This window comes from Glycine max, chromosome 5 (genome assembly GCF_000004515.6).
Source record: "Glycine max cultivar Williams 82 chromosome 5, Glycine_max_v4.0, whole genome shotgun sequence".
In the NCBI taxonomy this organism is placed as follows: Eukaryota; Viridiplantae; Streptophyta; class Magnoliopsida; order Fabales; family Fabaceae; genus Glycine; species Glycine max.
Window position 1 is genome coordinate 37,812,816 of NC_038241.2, and position 18,629 is coordinate 37,831,444.

At 30.7% G+C, this 18,629-nt stretch overlaps 3 protein-coding genes across 3 annotated transcripts; all 3 read right to left on the minus strand.

Moving 5' to 3' along the window:
• Window positions 1–1,144: 1,144 nt before the first annotated feature.
• Window positions 1,145–3,916, minus strand: LOC100790263 (phosphoribosylformylglycinamidine cyclo-ligase, chloroplastic/mitochondrial). Its single transcript, XM_003525080.5, has 8 exons — window positions 3,377–3,916; window positions 3,199–3,293; window positions 3,017–3,118; window positions 2,859–2,918; window positions 2,006–2,178; window positions 1,824–1,926; window positions 1,572–1,730; window positions 1,145–1,411 (listed from the first exon to the last, which is right to left on the minus strand). Exons 1-8 carry the CDS (start codon window positions 3,675–3,677, stop codon window positions 1,241–1,243), a joined length of 1,164 nt encoding a protein of 387 aa, XP_003525128.1. The 5' UTR covers window positions 3,678–3,916; the 3' UTR covers window positions 1,145–1,240.
• A 1,364-nt stretch (window positions 3,917–5,280) lies between these two features.
• Window positions 5,281–10,120, minus strand: LOC100780117 (protein trichome birefringence-like 14). Its single transcript, XM_006580274.4, has 5 exons — window positions 9,841–10,120; window positions 8,752–9,015; window positions 7,755–8,123; window positions 6,815–7,010; window positions 5,281–6,474 (listed from the first exon to the last, which is right to left on the minus strand). Exons 2-5 carry the CDS (start codon window positions 8,906–8,908, stop codon window positions 5,646–5,648), a joined length of 1,551 nt encoding a protein of 516 aa, XP_006580337.1. The 5' UTR covers window positions 8,909–9,015; window positions 9,841–10,120; the 3' UTR covers window positions 5,281–5,645.
• On the minus strand, window positions 9,004–11,647 carry LOC102668423 (uncharacterized protein At2g29880). The gene is made up of 3 exons (XM_026128580.2): window positions 11,301–11,647; window positions 10,790–11,206; window positions 9,004–9,015 (listed from the first exon to the last, which is right to left on the minus strand). The coding sequence occupies exons 1-3, from the start codon at window positions 11,589–11,591 to the stop codon at window positions 9,004–9,006; spliced, it is 720 nt and encodes a 239-aa protein (XP_025984365.2). The 5' UTR covers window positions 11,592–11,647.
• Between the last annotated feature and the right edge of the window lie 6,982 nt (window positions 11,648–18,629).

Here is an 18,629-nt window from a genome sequence, read left to right on the forward strand (position 1 = left end):
CAATATCTTGAAATTCTATCACGAAGTCAATAATTACAATCGTAATTATTATGGTCAAGAAAAATAATAATATCTTCCAAATAAAAAGTTGACAACCCATACATGAAATAATTAACCATATTAAGATTTCTCTAAGTGTTCCTCATAGTAACCCCCTCCTGTGGGAGCATAATTATGGCGATTTACTCAAATACAGTCTCTGTTGTATGTATTCAAAGGTAGATGACTGGTAACCCAAAAAAGGTAGATGGCTATTATTCTCAATCTCATCGTATAACTATTATTCAGAGGTGTACGAGTTCTATTTCGGACTAAACAAGAAGTTGTAATAACAATCATATCTTCAAACTCGTCTATTTTTCACAACCGTCAATTAAGCCAAGCAAAATGAATCCTATTAAAAATTCTACGTGCCTAATGGTGATGTAAAATAAAACACTGAATAGACCAAGTGGTGAATCAAATATTTACTTCATATACCCGGTAGAAATTATTTTCTAGTGTTAGTAAGCTTTAAATAAGTGACACATCATTATTCCTTTTTGGTAATTAAAACACAATTATCTATAATTAAATTAATTAAACGTATCTTATTAATGAGCTATACAAACATTTGATTATATAAAGTACTTTTAATTTACTGCTTTTAACATTTCGCAGATAACAAATATTTTCTTTTCGAATGGAAATTTATCATTTGAGCAAATATTATATCTTTTTAGGCTTTTACTAATCTTGCTGCAAATCACTAAAACCTAACTTATAATTAAGCGGATGACGGATATCAATATGAAATACATTATCATAGCTTCCATCAGGAACAAATAAGTAATTGAAATGGAACTGAGGTTTCAAATTCTTAAAAACAATAAAACAAAACAAAAACAAGGTAAGCTTTTAGTGATTCATAAAAACATATCAATTGAGCATGAATGCAAAGGGTAAAACAAACCCCACTTTTTTGGTTTACATCAAATTTCATGCCCCTATAAATGGCTTTGCAAATACATAAAAGGATGACTAAACCTCAATGATTTTCACTAAAAAGCAAGATCAAAATAAAGTAAACAATTTTCACTAGCAACTTGACTCATGCGCATCCTCAAAATTGTTGCAAATTTCATCATTTATGTATGGAAAATTATTAGGCTCCAAATAAACTGACCATTCAAATCTCATATTCCCAGAAATTTTCCATGAAAGTATTAAAAGGGTACTACATGATTAAACTCAATTAAAATTAGCTAAAGGTCACTCCCTTGCCGCTTATAATTTCACCAATGCGATAGAATTTCTCTGTTTCGCCTCTGTTCTCGAGTATTCTATTAGCTGCCTCCGGACTAACTACCAGGATCATCCCTATGCCCATATTAAAAGTCCGTCTCATCTCAGAGTCTTCTATCTTCCCAGCCTAACGTGAGAGGTTATCAATATAGTGTTATATACTTCCGTTTACACATTAAAATTTTGAAGACCAAATTAAAATATATAATTGTTGATAAGAAATTAAAAATAATTTATTTCCTGCTAAAGTATATTTATTCAGGGAACGCTAAAGAAAGATGTATTACCTCCTGAAGCCACTTAAACACTGCAGGCACTTCCCATGAACCGTCGTATATTACAGCTCCAAGGCCTTCTGGAAAAACTCGGGGTATGTTATCTGTGAAACCACCACCGGTGATGTGGGCAATTCCTTTCACCCCTCCCTTACTAACTAAGTCAAGTACCTATTTAGAAAAGACAAGAGTATGTCAAGGGAAAGAATTTAAAATATAAAAAAAGAGACTTTTTTAAGTATGTCATAAAGAATGACGAATGACCTGTTTAACATAGATAACAGTTGGGGCCATCAATGCCTCTGCAATTGTAACATCACTGCCAGGAAGTTGATCTTTCAGTGACAGACCACTTTGAGCAAGCACTCTGTTAAGATATATTAGTAAATCTCACTGAGTAACTAATAATTTAATAAAATCTTATACATTCTATACTGAAAACCAACCTTCTTACAAGAGAGAAACCATTAGAGTGAACTCCACTAGATGGAAGACCAATAATAACATCACCAGCAACAATGTTTGACCCATTGATTACAGAATCTTTCTTCACAATGCCAACTGCACAGCCACTAAGATCATACTCACCTTCTTTATAGAGACCAGGCATCTCTGCAGTCTGAGAAGCAAATAAAATCAACTATAAGTGCAAAAGGAGAAATTTAAAAAAATCATACTGATTCTGTATCGTATCTATATTTGCATGCAGCTGAACATGTGTAAGAAAGTGTATTTATTTATTACAGCGGAGAGATTGGTAGCAATATATTCGTGTACTTAATCATCTTGACAATAATGTAAGATCGCAAAAATCTAAAACAGATTGAATATGAATAAATCAAGATCCAAAAATCCATGCACCATTTAAACCAGCAAATGATGACTAGTACAGTAGTATTGTAGACATGCAATAAAACAACAAAACCAAAGAAACTGAAGAATAATTGCTATTAGGCAAGCCAAATTTGCAGTAAAACCATTCAGAACAAGGTCTTCCTAACATTTCCTTAGGTCATCCTCTATACATTTCAATTTTTTCTCAATGAAGCCTTTATTTTATTACTCTTCTCACAATACCCAGCTACCCTACAATAATCGCTGCTCCAACATTTCTCTCCCCAAACATTTGTTCCCAATCTTATCTTTTCTTGTATATATCCAATCGTCACCTAAGTACCCTCAACATCAGAGACTCACAATAAGTTTTAAAACCTGAATTCATGACAACATGACATGGCAAGACCAACGCGCATTCAATGTGATACAGTGATAAAACAAACCACAAAACATATCAATTACCTCTCCTCCTAAAAGAACACAATCAGATTGCTTACAACCATCAACAATGCCTTTTATAACCTGAAAAAGAGAACAGTAAACGAGTTGTGAGCGAAACATGAATAAGCTTTCACAATTTGCTCAAAGTTCAATCGAAGGCACACAAACACATCCATTACCTTTTCAGCAACGTCCACGTCAAGGTGCCCAGTGGCAAAGTAATCAAGGAAAAACAAAGGCTTCGCCCCCGAAGTAACAATGTCATTCACACTCATCGCAACCTAAACAGCACAAACAACAATCAAAACTCCAAAGCCAACACAAACGCAAAGTCAAAAACCACTTTCCACAAAACTTTTACCAGGTCAATCCCAATAGTATCGTGGATTCCAGTTTCGAAGGCAAGCATCACCTTCGTTCCCACGCCATCGGTACCAGCAACGAGGTACGAGTCACCTACTCAGAAAACAAGTTCAATCAAATTCCAATTATAAGTAACCGAAAAGAAAGAGGGGAAAAAAAAAGAAGTCAAACGGTACCGAGAGGGAATAAACCACCGAAGCCTCCAATCCCTGGCGCCATCTTCGCTATCCTGCGCACGAGTTCGGAGCCGGCGTCGATGTCCACGCCGGCGTCCCTGTAAGTAAGACCTTGAGTAGCTTCCGCGACTATTCTGTTGGTCTTATTCGACCTCGATACTGATGAAACGGCGCCGTAACGACCGATTGGAGTGAGAAAACTGAGGCTTGTTGTGGAAGTGCCGTTTGACTGACCGGAATTAGGTTTCGCCGATGCTGCGGCGAAACAACGCGACAGCTCTGCGCATGTTGAGAAGCTCATTTCTAGGAACGAGAGAAGAAGTATAACTACGAAAAGCGAGAGAGAGAGGAGGCGACGTGGCGGAGATGGATGGAGATGCGGTGGCGAGGGGAGGCCGGGAAAAAGCGCGCCCTAAATTTATGGGTTTATAAAAAGGAGAGAGATTCTCTTCACTCCTCAGGGAGTGTGCGAATAGAATAATTGAAACAACGTGTTTTGGTTAATGAAGGGATAAGTTCACATTAGAAAAAAATAATGAGGTGACAACGGAGTTTGATAGGTAATTTTAATATTTGGATTGGACCAACAGAATATTATCTTTGAGTTTGATAGGTAATTTTCTTAAAAATCAAAATAAGACCAACAGAAAAAGATAAAACATCAAATTAAAAGATCATTTTGATATATCTTTAGAAAATAAGACCAACAGAATATTATCTTTTAAGAAAAAAATAATCAGGTGACAACGGAGTTTGATAGGTAATTTTAATATTTAGAAAAAAATATTTATCTTTTAAGAAAATTATTTTGATTTTTATCTTATTTTGTTATTCAATCTGGTTGGTCTTTGAGTTCATTTAAGATTGATAGCGTTGTTTTTAGTATTTTTCCCTTCCCTCACTTCATTTATAATAAAACAATCACTTTTAAAAGATCAACGAAATTAATTTTAATAGGTAAATGAGATAAATAGCTAAAATAAACTTTTTAATAGGTAAAAGACTAAATTAAACTAAAAAACTAGATAAGACATCAAATAGTTTATTTAGCATATTTTTAATTGAGTTCTTAGAATTTTGATAACACCAATTCAATCTATTTTTCTTATTCTCCTATTTGAATTTAAATTTAACAACTCATATTTATTGTGATATTTATCAAGCCTGCCACATGACTTTGGTGTTCTTACTTTTTTTTTTAAGATGTCATATGTCTATATAATATGACATACTTAAATAACCTATAAGATAGAGAGTGATGTAAGATTTTCTTATATTCACGTATAAAAAAACATGTATTTTGAATTATTATTTTTTATACAATATGTTTTGAACCAACGCAATTACTTGGTGCAAATGAGATTACATCATAACCCAGTAGATTGGAGGCAACACATGATTTTTTATTTAAAAAAATGGCATCCTTGAGTTCATAATTATCAAAACCTTCTGATAAATAAGATATATATTATACGCTAAAAAATTAAGAAAATTTAGTTAAAAAAATAACCTTTTGTACCAAGCAAGAATCCACACACACATTATTAAATTTAGCTTGGTATCCAACCTTTTCTCTAACCAACGTGCATAATCGACCTTCTTTTTTTGGTGCATGAAAAAAGAGTTTATGTTGCATGCCTGGCGATACGATGAACGACTTCAAGAACTGAATGGTTCTTTGAGTTGAAAACGAAGTCATTACTGATATTCCAAATGAACCAAAGAGTGATCCCATCATCCCAAAGATCAGGTTCCATCCGATATTCAGATTAGCTTGTAGCCAGTTAGATAAGCCCATGATAAAAAAACATAAAAACTTACTCCACTGGGAAAGAAGATAAATGTTGTTTTACAGATACAAGCATTGTATTCCAAGTCTCAACAATTAATCTTTCACTCAGTTCTTATTGAAACCAATTATATTACAAATACATCGATACAAACTACAAAATCATTTCAAATAGTTCAATAAAGGCTATGTCAACTCTGGCCATGCCTATGGTATTTAGCTCATGCCTCGTATGGTTATGTTCATCCTCGACTTTGTTCAAAACATATATAAATTTCACCTTGTTCTTGAGTGAAATGGAACTCTACGATCTCCCACTTCCTATTTAGCGAATAAGCAATAAATGAAATACATTGAACAGAAAATAATAATTGGTCTTCCTAGACCGTAAATAATAGACAGATTCTGATTCCCTAGACATCTTACTAAAGCTTTCTGAAATGCATTTGTAAGCAAGAGGTGACTAAACTATGACAGAGCCTATATCTGAGCAACAAGGAGTTCGTTCCACGTATCTGGAATTCCAGGAAGGCACCAATGTAAACAGTCACTTGAATTAAGAGTGCCTCTGACAGTGTAGCGTGACATGTGAGCCTCATCCCTCAGTTGTGAAAGAGCGGTTATATCCAGTATCTTAATCTTTGTACCCTTTAGTGCATCCTCAATAGTTGGATCACTAGATCCTTCCTGCATTATCTCACTCCCATTGGTTAATGGGATAGTGTTATCACAGCTTCCACCAGTGTTCCAATCCCCATTGAAGAAATGTCTAGGTGATATAGTCCTGAAGAAAGCTTTGAGCCGAGGATGTGACACAAGTTGCAAATCAAGCCATCTGGCTACACTGTAGATTGTCAAATTTTTGGCATTTGCAATTTCTGCAATCTTTTTGTCTTCATTTGGCTTTCCATTAACATGCATTACCCACCTGTTCGCATTAAGCTTCCCCCGGTTCCAGTGGTGTCCTGTATTAAGAACCAAAACATCAAAGCGATGGAGGAACCGTCTCATGAAAGCCGGGGGGCGATCTAAATGCATGGAAACATTGGTCTGTTTGTCTGTGATGTTAAAAGGCTGCAGATCACATAAGCTAGCCGACCAATAATATAAGATAGTGGTATTAGTCTTGGGAAATCTGTAAGCCCAGCCATCTGGACGAATAGCTCCACGTGGTTTTACCAGACCATATTCCCATCCCACATTTTGAACCTCTGGGCTCTCTTCTCCACCAGTGGCCATACACATCAGAGATTGAAATTGTTGCCGTCCTAACGAATCCCCTATGAATGCAATTGTTTTGTCCTGCATCCTACATTCCACATTAGTATTAAACACCACTGACTAAACACTATCTAAATTAAAATTTGTGTACTTCTGTTAATATTATATAACCAAAAGGAGAACAGAAGAAATAAAGACAAAAAAGATTAGAAGTTCTGATTTAACAAAATACAAAAGTACCAATTGAATAAAAATCAAACATGCAAATTAAAATGATGCAAAGTAACTTATTTTGACATAAAATAGGAAAACTTTAAGCTCCTTCACAGACAAAACATTTAATAAACATAGCAGCTAGATAATAATCTTATTCAGAGATGTATGCGTTATTAACAACTAGATCAAAGAAAATAAAGGATTATACCTACTTTCTCAAGAATGCAGACCGGTCAAACTCTTGCATATCACAATTTTCTGGCTGCCAGCGATATCCCTCAAATGAGAAATCTGGTCGTTGTGTCATTCTACATGACCACATTGTGGACAACCACTGCTTACAGCTGAATCCAGAATACAACGGTCTCCTGCTGTCTGCAACCCACTTACCCTTGGCATAATTACAAACTGCACAGGAGAAATCCAATCAGTACTAATTCCAACCAGTGAACTTCGTTGAAGAATAAAGATATAAGTTTTAAGAATATTGAACCAGGAAAAGGCATAATCTGCAGACTATTTGTTAATTTTCTGGGGCATTAATTGGAGTAATAAGGCCAATGTCCATGTCAAGGTCACCAGTTAGTAAGTCTAGATTGTACTAATAAACATGTAGCTACAAAGACGATGGTACTCCCCAGACTAAGAAACCAAGATCACCCTTCTAGTATGATAGAGATTTGGGTATTATGGGGTGTCTAAGTCCCACACCATGTAGTACGGGATGCTCAGTTGAGTAGAGTATTTAAGTGGCTTGGATCTCCCCCCTTGATGGCTAGCTTTAAAGGGAGGGCTCCCCAAGTGCTTGAGTGCTTATCAGTTTGAAAGCAGGGGAACCAGAATCCATTAGCATGCTTAATTGCTTACTAACTGTAGGGTGGATGAGGGGCCCCATCACTTTGTCTTATTAACAACAACCATTAAATAGCAAAATTCTGTCTTTTCTTTGTGGGTACAGTGCAGCAGGCTAGCAGCAGAAACTTGTGGGCCAAATGAGCTGTTCAACCACATTCTCTAAAACAACTTTATAAAGATAATTGTCCAATAAAAAACAGGTATAGCATAACAATGATGATAATAGAGAATGCCTTCATAGAGTAGCAGCAAAAATTAATTGTTAATGAATTTAAGAACAGAACAAAAAGAATCTACCTTTACTTCTGGAAGAAGACATGACATTTTGATTGTATTGAGTTTCTGGAGATTCTGCAGGTATAGAATCTACAGCTGCCACATCCTTAGTATCAAGTTGAAGTTTTGTTCCATTTTCTGTGATGGGGGTTGTGGATTTTTCCACACCCTTTTCAAGTGTTGGTGTTCCTTTACGTCTGGAAGAAGGCGTGACATTTTGATAGTATTGAGTTTCTAGAGATTCTGCAGGTGTAGAATCTACAGCTGCCACCCCCTGAGTATCAAGTTGAAGTTTTGTTCCATTTTCTCTGATGGGGGATATGGATTTTTCCACACCCTTTTCCAGTGTTGGAGTTCCCACTGATTCAGTCGGGGCTTCCACAGGAAATTCTACACATGTATTACAGAAAAAATCCTCAGTGTACAGTTAATAACACAAAATAGCTGGTTAAGGACATGCTAATTACAAAACACAAACAGAAAATGGTAACAAATCCAACAAGTAAGCAAATTATTAGTCAATGGAACAATGAGAAACAGATCCTATAAGAGGTAAAAGAATTGCAAATGTCAAACTTTTTCACCATTTTATTAGGGAAATTAATATATGGTTGTATACACATGCAATTAACAGTGATTATATTTTACCACAGAAATTTTATTAAGGCCAAAAGAAATAATTATTTTGTAAGTTATGCTTCATCATATGGGGATATCAAGCTCCGTATCAATTAGTCTAATAAGTTCAAGAAGCACATCGACAAGATGGCCATATCATATTCCAAGATTTAAGGTATTGATATCAATATCTGGACATGCTAAAAGAATACAGATATAAACATTCCTCCTAGAAAGATCTTCCGTGTCTATCAAACAAGTTTAACTACTCTTGAAGCAGCTTCCATTATAGATTTTGTTGAAATACAGCATAAATTGTTTTCAAACTTGAAAGCAGTTTGCACCAAGGTACGAGAGAGAAACAGAACTAATCAATGTCATTATTGACTGGAATACAAACCTGAAGGTAAGCGGTACCATTCATGAGCTGATCTTAAAGTCATGGCAATTATCGGATTTCTCTCCCATGTCCACAGTAACGTGGTAAAAATAACAAGAGTAACCAGAGCCAAGGAAATATGCCTCCCTCTAAAGCTATAACTATTTCTCCCTTTCATCTGTGCTTACACGCTTCTCCAAATACAGATCTTTGACTCTGTCTACACATTCAGGAAATATCCATCTCACAATTTCTCCAGATATTCTTGTTGTTTCAGAGGCTTATCTGTGTAAGTGTGAGAATGAATGAATCAGAAAGACAAATAAAGACATGAAAAATAAAAATGCATGGAGCTGGACTCCATTCCAGTATCCTGGCAAAGAAGTCTATATGTCTGCTCATTTTATCTTTCTTTCCAACCAAAAAACCTAAAAAATTATCTCACTTTCCACTCCTTTTACTTCCTTCCCTTTCATAAATCAAGCACACCCTTTATGTTTCCTTGACGATGTTTACATGCAAAACCATGTCACTGTGAAGTACAAACCAAAATCCCCACTAGGTACCAAGTCCAGCCTCATTCCCCCCAAAACAAAAAATGCGTTATTACACTAACACATATTTTCCTTCGTAATCAAACGCCACACACCACTGTCATGCACACTCAACCGATAACAGCTGCCATTGAGGTGGGCCCAAGCTTTCCTTTAGAACATAATTGTATAATCACACCAAAACTGGATTTTATTTTCATCAATCCAGAATCAAAGTGTGGATATATTAACAGAGGCCAGGCACAAATCATGGGGGGGAAAAAAATCAAACAATAACTCCATCAATCAATATTTCAATTTTCAACAAGATCTCGAATCATCCAAAATAAATGCCCATTGATGTATGCATATCCAAAATATCCACACAATCTATATTGCCATATAAGCCGTTTCTGCCTTCTAATTATCACAACTCAACGAGAGGCCAATATACACACAATTGCATCACAGACCTTCCAATGCAAATGTTCTACTCTTAATTTATAAGCGAAATTGAAGCTATAGAAATGAGGCACAGAGTGTATGATAATTAAAATAAAGGCAATGACATAAGAACCTGTGTTAGTTGCTCGTGCGACTCGATAGGGAAGTGTCGGGTGTTTCACAATTGCAGATCCACTGCGTTGTAGGTGGAAAAGACGAAGTTAGCCCTGCACTTGAAGAAGAAGAAGAAGATGGTCGTGGTGGTGATGATGCTATTGTTTTACTGGTTCTGTCTCATTCATTATTCACGACACCGCCACGGATCCAATTAAAAGATGCCGTGTTTGGTCGATGAGGGATATTTGTGTCATTTAGAAAATTAAGGAGGGTATTATGTGAATCGTGATTTCGTATGATGATTAGTTTTCACCTGAGATTCGGTGGCGTGAACACAAACGCGGAGCAGCATGTTCAAGAATCAAAAAGAATATTTTGACATCTTAATTACATTTTGAATGGATATGCAATATTAGGGGGTGTATTGGATTAGGATTTTGAGAGAATATTTTGACAAAAATAATCTTGAAGATTTTAAAAGCTTATGTGGGATTGTATTGATTTTGTGGGATTTTAAAAGATTTTTTTTTAAAAGACTTTTTACAATCAGGATTTTTAACCCAAGATTTTAATGGATTTCTAACACAGATTTTTAAGATTTCAAAGTACTTTATGGATTTTTAAACAAAAAAGATGATAAATAAATTATAATGTTTGAATAAAGAAAATAAAAACGATAGAAATTTTAAACCTTTTAATAACAAAGTCATTATTGCCTAAAAAAATAATAACAAAGTGATTCTCACTTCATGTTCGCCTAATCATGAGCGTTCTTCCGGTGACATCTTCAAGAAAAAATCCTTTTTTGCTTTAGTATTTAACAATTCAGCTGTCTTGAAACGCGTTATGTCATCCAAATTTGGAATTTCTTTTATAACATCCCAAATAATACCCTCGAGCTCTCTATCTCTATCTCTATCTTTTTCTCTTTTCTCCATCATGTTGGATATTTTTTCAAAATTCACAGCAATAGTCCCAATGCCAACAGAAAGATTTTCCAGAACGTTGCCTTGATTGTTGATCCCAACAACGCTTGAACTCCCTCCATATTCGGATCTCCTTCGCTTGTGACAGTTTTGTTTTTCTATGGGAACCTCTGAATCTAAAGGGGGGTGGGATGGTGGACTTGGTTGGTTTGGTGATGGAGGCTGATATGTTGGTTCATAGTTATTTGGTGTTATGAATGTATCACTATTAGGATCATATGAAAATTCTTCTATCCCAACAGTTCTATTTTCTGGCTCAAAAGTTGTTGCATCAGTATCATCTGGATCGACTGATATAGAATTATTCCCGCTAGAAACTCCACCCCCAACAACGATCTTCAAATACTCATAATCAACCATACTTTTTCCTCGAAGTTTGCTGTGACTTGGGTGGGACTAAAAAAAAAATCATTGTTAATATACTACAAATATTATAATTTACTAAATTTATAACTATTAATATATTTAAAAGATTATGAACTTAGCTCACCTTTAAGTAATCTTTCCATACATCCTCATGAGCAGTGAAAGTTTTTCCAATTGGGTCCCATCCAAAGCCAGAGTTGTTGCGCATAAGGGTTGACATCATGTTATACTGGTTTCGAAACCACTTCATCCGACTCAAATAATGACTATAAGTTTTAGGGAATTTAGTTTTTGCATTGAGTTGAGGAAGTATTATTCGTTCTACATTTTGTTTGCTAAGTGACCCATTGGCATCACGCAATCCCCTATTCATAGCATCCACCAAGAGGTGCAACAACTCATTGGTATCCTCCATAGTCCAAGATACATAATTATCTTTGTCTCTACTCTTTCCTTTGTTATTTTCTTGTGAATCCCTCATTTGATCGCTAATATATATATAAGAAACTAGTTATTTGACAAAAATAGTTATTGTTTCCTAATTGTCAAAAGTATAGTGACTATATCCCGAATAATATACAATTCAATAGAAAAACCAATAAAAAACTACCTAATAATAAAATAAGGGTCATGCTAACATGCGCACTTAGGGCACATGTTAAGGATATTTCCAATAGTAACTATGTCTTAAAAACAACAATTTTTGACTTTTAAAAAAGTAAATTGCACAACTTTCAATACAAAATTTCTATACATAATACACTAACAAGTGTCTTAAGGGCACATGTTAGCATTTTCCATAAAAATAATACTCATATATCATAAAATCATTTTAAAAAAACTATTAACAAAATAACAATAATAATAACACAATAACAATTAAAAAATTATTAACACAATAATAATAATAATAACACGCTGTCAAAAAAATAATAATAACACATTAATAATTAACATTTTAATAATAACACAAGAAAATAATAATAATAATAATGGACGTTGTAAAAAAACAAGTTGAAGAAACAGAAAAAAAAAGAGTTTTTTATTTTGATTTGCATATACAGTACTAAAAAAAAAGCAATATGAAATCTTGATGCATATCAATTGCCATTCTTTTGATGCATATTCATTGCCTGGACGTTGAAAACAATATGAATACGAAATCTTGAAGCATATACAGCACTCTTTTCTTTTGATTTGCGTAATATACATATAGTATAAACAATATTGACTATCGATTGCCATTAAAAAAATAGGTAAAATTGATTGAAAAGTTGTAAGAGAATGAACCTGGTAGTGGTTTGTGTCTTGTTCGGCAGGAGAAGAAAAAGTCTTTGGAAGATTATGAAAAGTCTCAAGGGTTTGGGTGAGATTGTTGGAGGAGTATTTTATGTGTATTTCTAACTAAGAAGTCTCTCAAAATCCATTCCACAAAAGAATCCATCAAAATCTATTTACTTTTGAATACCAAAAGACATTTTAAAAGTGGTAAGAAATCTCAATTGAATACCAACAGATTTTGTTGCCCTAAAAAAAAAATCTTTATTGTCTTAATTGAATACCACAAGATTTGTTTATATTTTATAAAAGTCTTGATTGAATACCACAAGACTTTTTAATCATAAAAAAGTCTTTTAAAATCCTTTGAAATCTTAATCCAATTATCCTAAGTATTTTAAATTTTTTATTCTAATAATAAATCTAATCTTAAATATTTTTTTAGATTTAAAAAAACATATCTTTTAATATTTATTTATAATTTAGTTTAAAGTAATTAAAAAAATAATTATATATTTTTTCTTTCTTTCTTTTATTTTTTTTTCTCTATCCTTTTTCACCCACACTCTTCCACGCCTTTAGTTGTTCTTCTTCCTTTCTTTTTTTTTTTTCTTTCTTTCTTCTTTTCTCTCTTTCCTTCCCCACCCACCCTTAGTTCTTTTTTGTAATTAGTTTACTCTTTATTATTTGTTTTAAAATTATATTGCTATGTTATTACATTGTATTGTGGTCTGTTGTTGGTGTCATCTATTTTTCTTCTTTTTTCTGCAATAATTAGTTACAACTTACGAGAAAAATACTATAAAAAAATTAATAAAAAATATAGATTTTCATGATTATTTTACAAGAATCAAACCTTCAACATAGAGATTTTAAGAGAATCTCCTGTAACTAAATTTTGAAAGAGTAGATTTTCAGCCTAAGATTCATCTTCAAGATCATCTATTGTAGATGGTCTAAACAAATATCACCACTACTCTAATACTACTAATAATATTCAATGTACTGTATTTATGTTTAATTTTTGTTTAGCCTATCTTTTCTTTATTACTTTAAAAAATATAAAGATAAATAGGTCAAAATAGAGAGAGAAGGTTACTTTTGCAAATTTAAATGAATTAAGAGAGCATCATATAATGTAGCATTAAATTCTCTTAATCATGTTAACACATAATTATTTGTGAATCATATCATACCTTATTGATATTTTTATTTCCACTTATCTTCTAGTTTATTCAAATATTTAATTTTATATTAATGAAAGGTAACATTTCTTATTCTTTAATGAGTAATTATTTATTTTATTTAATGTTTATTTTTCAATATATTTCCCTTCAAACACTATTTTATTTCATATCCAAATATTTGAACCCTTAATTATTTAACTAGGGAACACAAGTCGTTATTTTATATCAACGTTGTTATTAAAATGAGTGATTGATCATTACCACTAAGCTAACAATATTTCTTGTTAATTATATCACTTTAGAAGATGCTTGTTTATAGAATGATTCTTAAAAATACAAAGACAAAAATATATATTCTCATGTTTGTTATAATTTTTTTTTATAAATATTGGGTATTATTAATTCCTAAAAATGTCATAATTTTATTTTTTTTTACGATAATTTATTGCATCTATATTCCCATGAAGAGGGAGTGAAAAAGTGACATTTTCACGAGAATGTAAAAAAAATGTCCAATAGACATGTAACTTTTTTATTTAAATTTTTTTGAATTTTAAAAATTACTCCTAAAACTATTAAAATGTAACTATTTTTTTTTTTACAAATACTCGGGAATGATATTCCCATATACCTGATAATAACATTCTAAAAATATAAGAACATTTCATGAAACAAACATTCCCTTTTGATACCCATCATAAAAAATTATTAAGATGACTAGTATAGCAAAATTAAGTAGCATTTAATTTTCTTAACCAAAATATAATAATAAAAAGTTACATATTCAACATTACTATTTTATAAGACACTTGATAACATTAGATAAGATCATATAAAAAAATTAGAATGAATTAAAAAAAGTAAAAAAATCTAAAGACTAAAACATTAATTTAAAAGGTAAAACAAAATAGTTGATTGAATTATCGAATTGGTTTCGGTTATAGAAAAAAAAAAAGATAAATCTGATAACTAAACCAATTATAATCGATTTAGTTGTTATTTGAAGTAAAAAAAAAAAAAAAACTAAATCAATTAAAACTGTTATGATATGTCAGAAATCTCATAACGTTTAGCGTCAAGATCAAGTTTAAATACCTTTTTACTTCTATTCCGTAAGATATTTTGTAAGGATAAAGTTATAACGGGTAATTGAGCACGGAGAATACTTTGGATACGATTATCCTAATATTATTAGTGGATTGAAAATCAAAATAGTTGTACTAAAAGAAACATCTAAGTCACTCTTATTTAGTTTGAATTACAGATATCATCGAGTTAATCCAATTCGACACGCACCCATAATAATATGCATAAAACAAACCATTGATTCGACCACGAAAAAGCATAGCAGAATTTTTAAAAACAAATAAATCCGAATAAATAATCATGTATTTTAAAGTCAAATGCTTTCTCGATGAATCCATTCGAGATACACTCGTTAGTCATATGCATTGCAAGATATGGAAAACCAACTCCTGACTATCTTGAACATCGTTCGTATGACAGTTTGTCTCCAACCCATTCTTACTCATTACATTTCCCTTTCCTTCCGCGTACTTTTTATTCTTACTAGCAGAAAAAGTTTATGTGTCTATATTTCTATTGTATTATATTATATATAATTTTTTTAAAATATATAAATATTATCGTATATTTATTTTATTATCGAAAAAATAATTATTATTTCTTTTATAAAAAACACACTTCAAGTTTTTTAAAATAAAAATAAAATTAAAAGAAATAGTGAGATAGTTTGAGATTTAAAAAATAAAATGAAATAATAATATTTAAGTAACAGTTGTTTACAATAAAGAATAAAGAATGAGTCAAACAGAAATTTTAACAAATATAAAAAAATTACAACCATTAAAATATGCATAATAATTAGTAATTAATACATATAAATCTAAGAGTACGAAAATAAATTTAAAAAAACAATACAAACAAAATTATATTTTAGAAAAAAAATTGATTTCAATTTTAGATATTATTTATTAATATATTTGTATAAATGAAACTTAGTTAGTGAGTAATTACAACATTAAGGGTTGTAGTTTTAGTTGAGAGCATAAAATAAGAAAATGAACTTGTAAATCAAAATTTGTTAAAAAATTTGTATTACTCATTTGTATATGACTTGTTTTATTTTGGTTTAATCATGATAAAATTATTAAATGTGTTTTTAAAAATAAAATGATTTTAAAAAAAGTGATTACCAAAAATAATATCTCATTTTTATAGATTCCTAAGTCCTGAAGTAACCCATCCGTGAGATGCAACGTTACGAATCCTTTCAAATTTATTTTACGTGCGTACGAATTAAATTAAAGATAAAAGAATCCACCGACCTCAAACATCTCCACTGGTGGTGGGTTCCACGTTTTAGATCTGCAAACAACCAAGGACACATGTACAAATACAAACACTTTAGGAGGAATATTTATTTTAATAAACATTATGTTTACAATTTTGTTTACCTTAAACATGTAAAATCTATCTACTACATTTATATTTATTTTTAAAAAATGTTTGATTCTAAAGAATGATATTATGTGAGAATCTCATATTTATTTATTTTTAAATAATTCAATTAATTAATACATATTTTATATTTATTCTATTAAATTAATTTAATCATTCTATTAATTTTAAATTAATTAATATTTATATGATAATATATATCTATATATATACTTGATTGATTCAATATAATATATATATATATACTTGTTTGATTCAAATTAATTAATAATTACAAATTTTATTTATAATTTATCTTTCAATCTTAAATTAATAGATATGATAAATATATTAATTTATTGATTCAAAAATATATATTCAATATATTTTTTATTAAATAATATTTATATTTATATAGTATATATGTATGAGTGGATGATAATTTTATATTGTCATATATTTTTTTTAACATACTTTTTTCCTCCTGTTTTTATTTTTTATTTAATTATAAATTTTCTTATTTCATTGTCTTTTTTATTTTTTTTTTGTTTCCTCTAAGTTTTTTATTTGCATTTTTTTCTTATAAAATAGTTTTTCTTTCCTAGAATAAGTTCTTTTGTATGATTATAGATTTTACTAACCAGTACTTTTAAAATATTAGTTAAAGAATAAAAAAATGTTTATTATGTAAACAAGAACAAAATAGATAATAGATTGTATAATTTTTCACTTCTCAATAATATTAGTTTCTTAATTATTCTTACCATGCAATTGACATAAGGACATTAGTTGGTAAAACTATAAATATTTTGGAAAAGAGTTGAGATTTTCATTGCATTCGGATCAAGCTTTATTGGTTGCACGTTTCACTCAGTGTCCCTTAAGTTGGAGGCAACTAGCCAATATCACACCTCTTTTTCAACAATTATTAACAGAGATGGCATTTGTTTGTGAAGGTTCGAGAGGGAGACACATGTCGACCCCACAAGGAATGTTCATAATTAAAGTTAATAGTTAATAGTTAAAAAGACATTCAATGCTTAAGTATGACAAATTCGATTAATAAAAAGACACATGAATTGTATCATGAATACTTGAGCTAAGGGGATGAGTCTATTTCAATAAATATCCATCGTTTAAATTAACGTTAATAGTTAAAATTTAAAATAATTTACATATTCATATATAATTATATAATTGAGATTTACTTTTCTATTTTTTAATGAATATTATCATTGAATTTATTTATTTAACGTCTTCGTTTTCTATTTGTGAAATTTTTTGCAAGTATTTTAATTTTTATAAAACAATTATTTTTTAATGAAAACTTTTTCCATTTCTGATTACTAACATTCTCCTTATTTGTGGGATAGAGTAAGAAGATTAAAGTATAAAATTAATTATTTTTAAGTAATTAAAAATATTTAATAAGATATATCAAATGATTTTTTAACCAGTCATTTGTCAAACCTTATTTGATAAGCATAAAATTTACATTAACAGGATTTTTTTTAAATATGGAAATTTGTAAAGTAAGAAAACAACAATTTAAATACACAAAGGAAGTTAGAATTACAAACTTTAATTCCTTTTAGTTTGGGTTTCCTTGTTACAAAAAGAAAAACAATAATTTCTTTATAATTAAATTTGATTAATGTGTTTTTATAATATTTTTTATTATGATATTTCTATGAAATAACCGTCATCAAAACAATGACTAATCTCCCATCTTAATCTACTTTAAATTAAAATATTTATTTATCAGTTTACAAATTTTCTTATCTTAAAATTTTAAAAAAATACTTAAATATCTTTTTAGTCATTGTAATTTAGTGTTTTTATAATCCTTGTAAAATTATAATTTTTTAAATTTTTGTAAACTATGTTTGTTTTATTTTTCCTTTATGAAACTTTAGACTGAAAATAAAATAAATATAATTTTAAAAAATAAAAACTTTACAAAATCGAAAAGTAAAAAAACAAGCTAAATTGTAATCAACCAAAATTATTTAAACCTTCAAAGAAAGGATTCTCTGTGTATACACTACTTCCGTAACACGCAGTCCTCGCTAATCCCCGTTAATTCGGAAATTTTGGGGATCACCAACTTGCACTCATAACATAAGGAGCATTTTTTTTTTATTCTCATAAGTAGCATTGATGACAATTAGGACCATTACATGCATGAATTTTGTTCATTTATGGATCCAATTAAGAAGGCCATAAGTTGAGTGCGATCCAAGTATAGAATTTTCATGCTTAATGGGGGTAGTACCTGCCTCCTACCCAGCATAACTTAAACATTAAGTCTTTGTTTGGATTGTAAAAAGAAAGAAAAATATACAAAAGAAAGAAAAAGTATATCAGTTATTTGTTTTAGGAAATTTTGAAAATAAAAACGAAATTAAGAAAAAGAAAATCTTCTCTTTAATCATTTCACTAAATAAAAGGATAAAAATAGAGATAATACCTTAAGATTTAGAATAATTTATGCATGACACACATTTTTTTATCAATTGAGTTAGTTT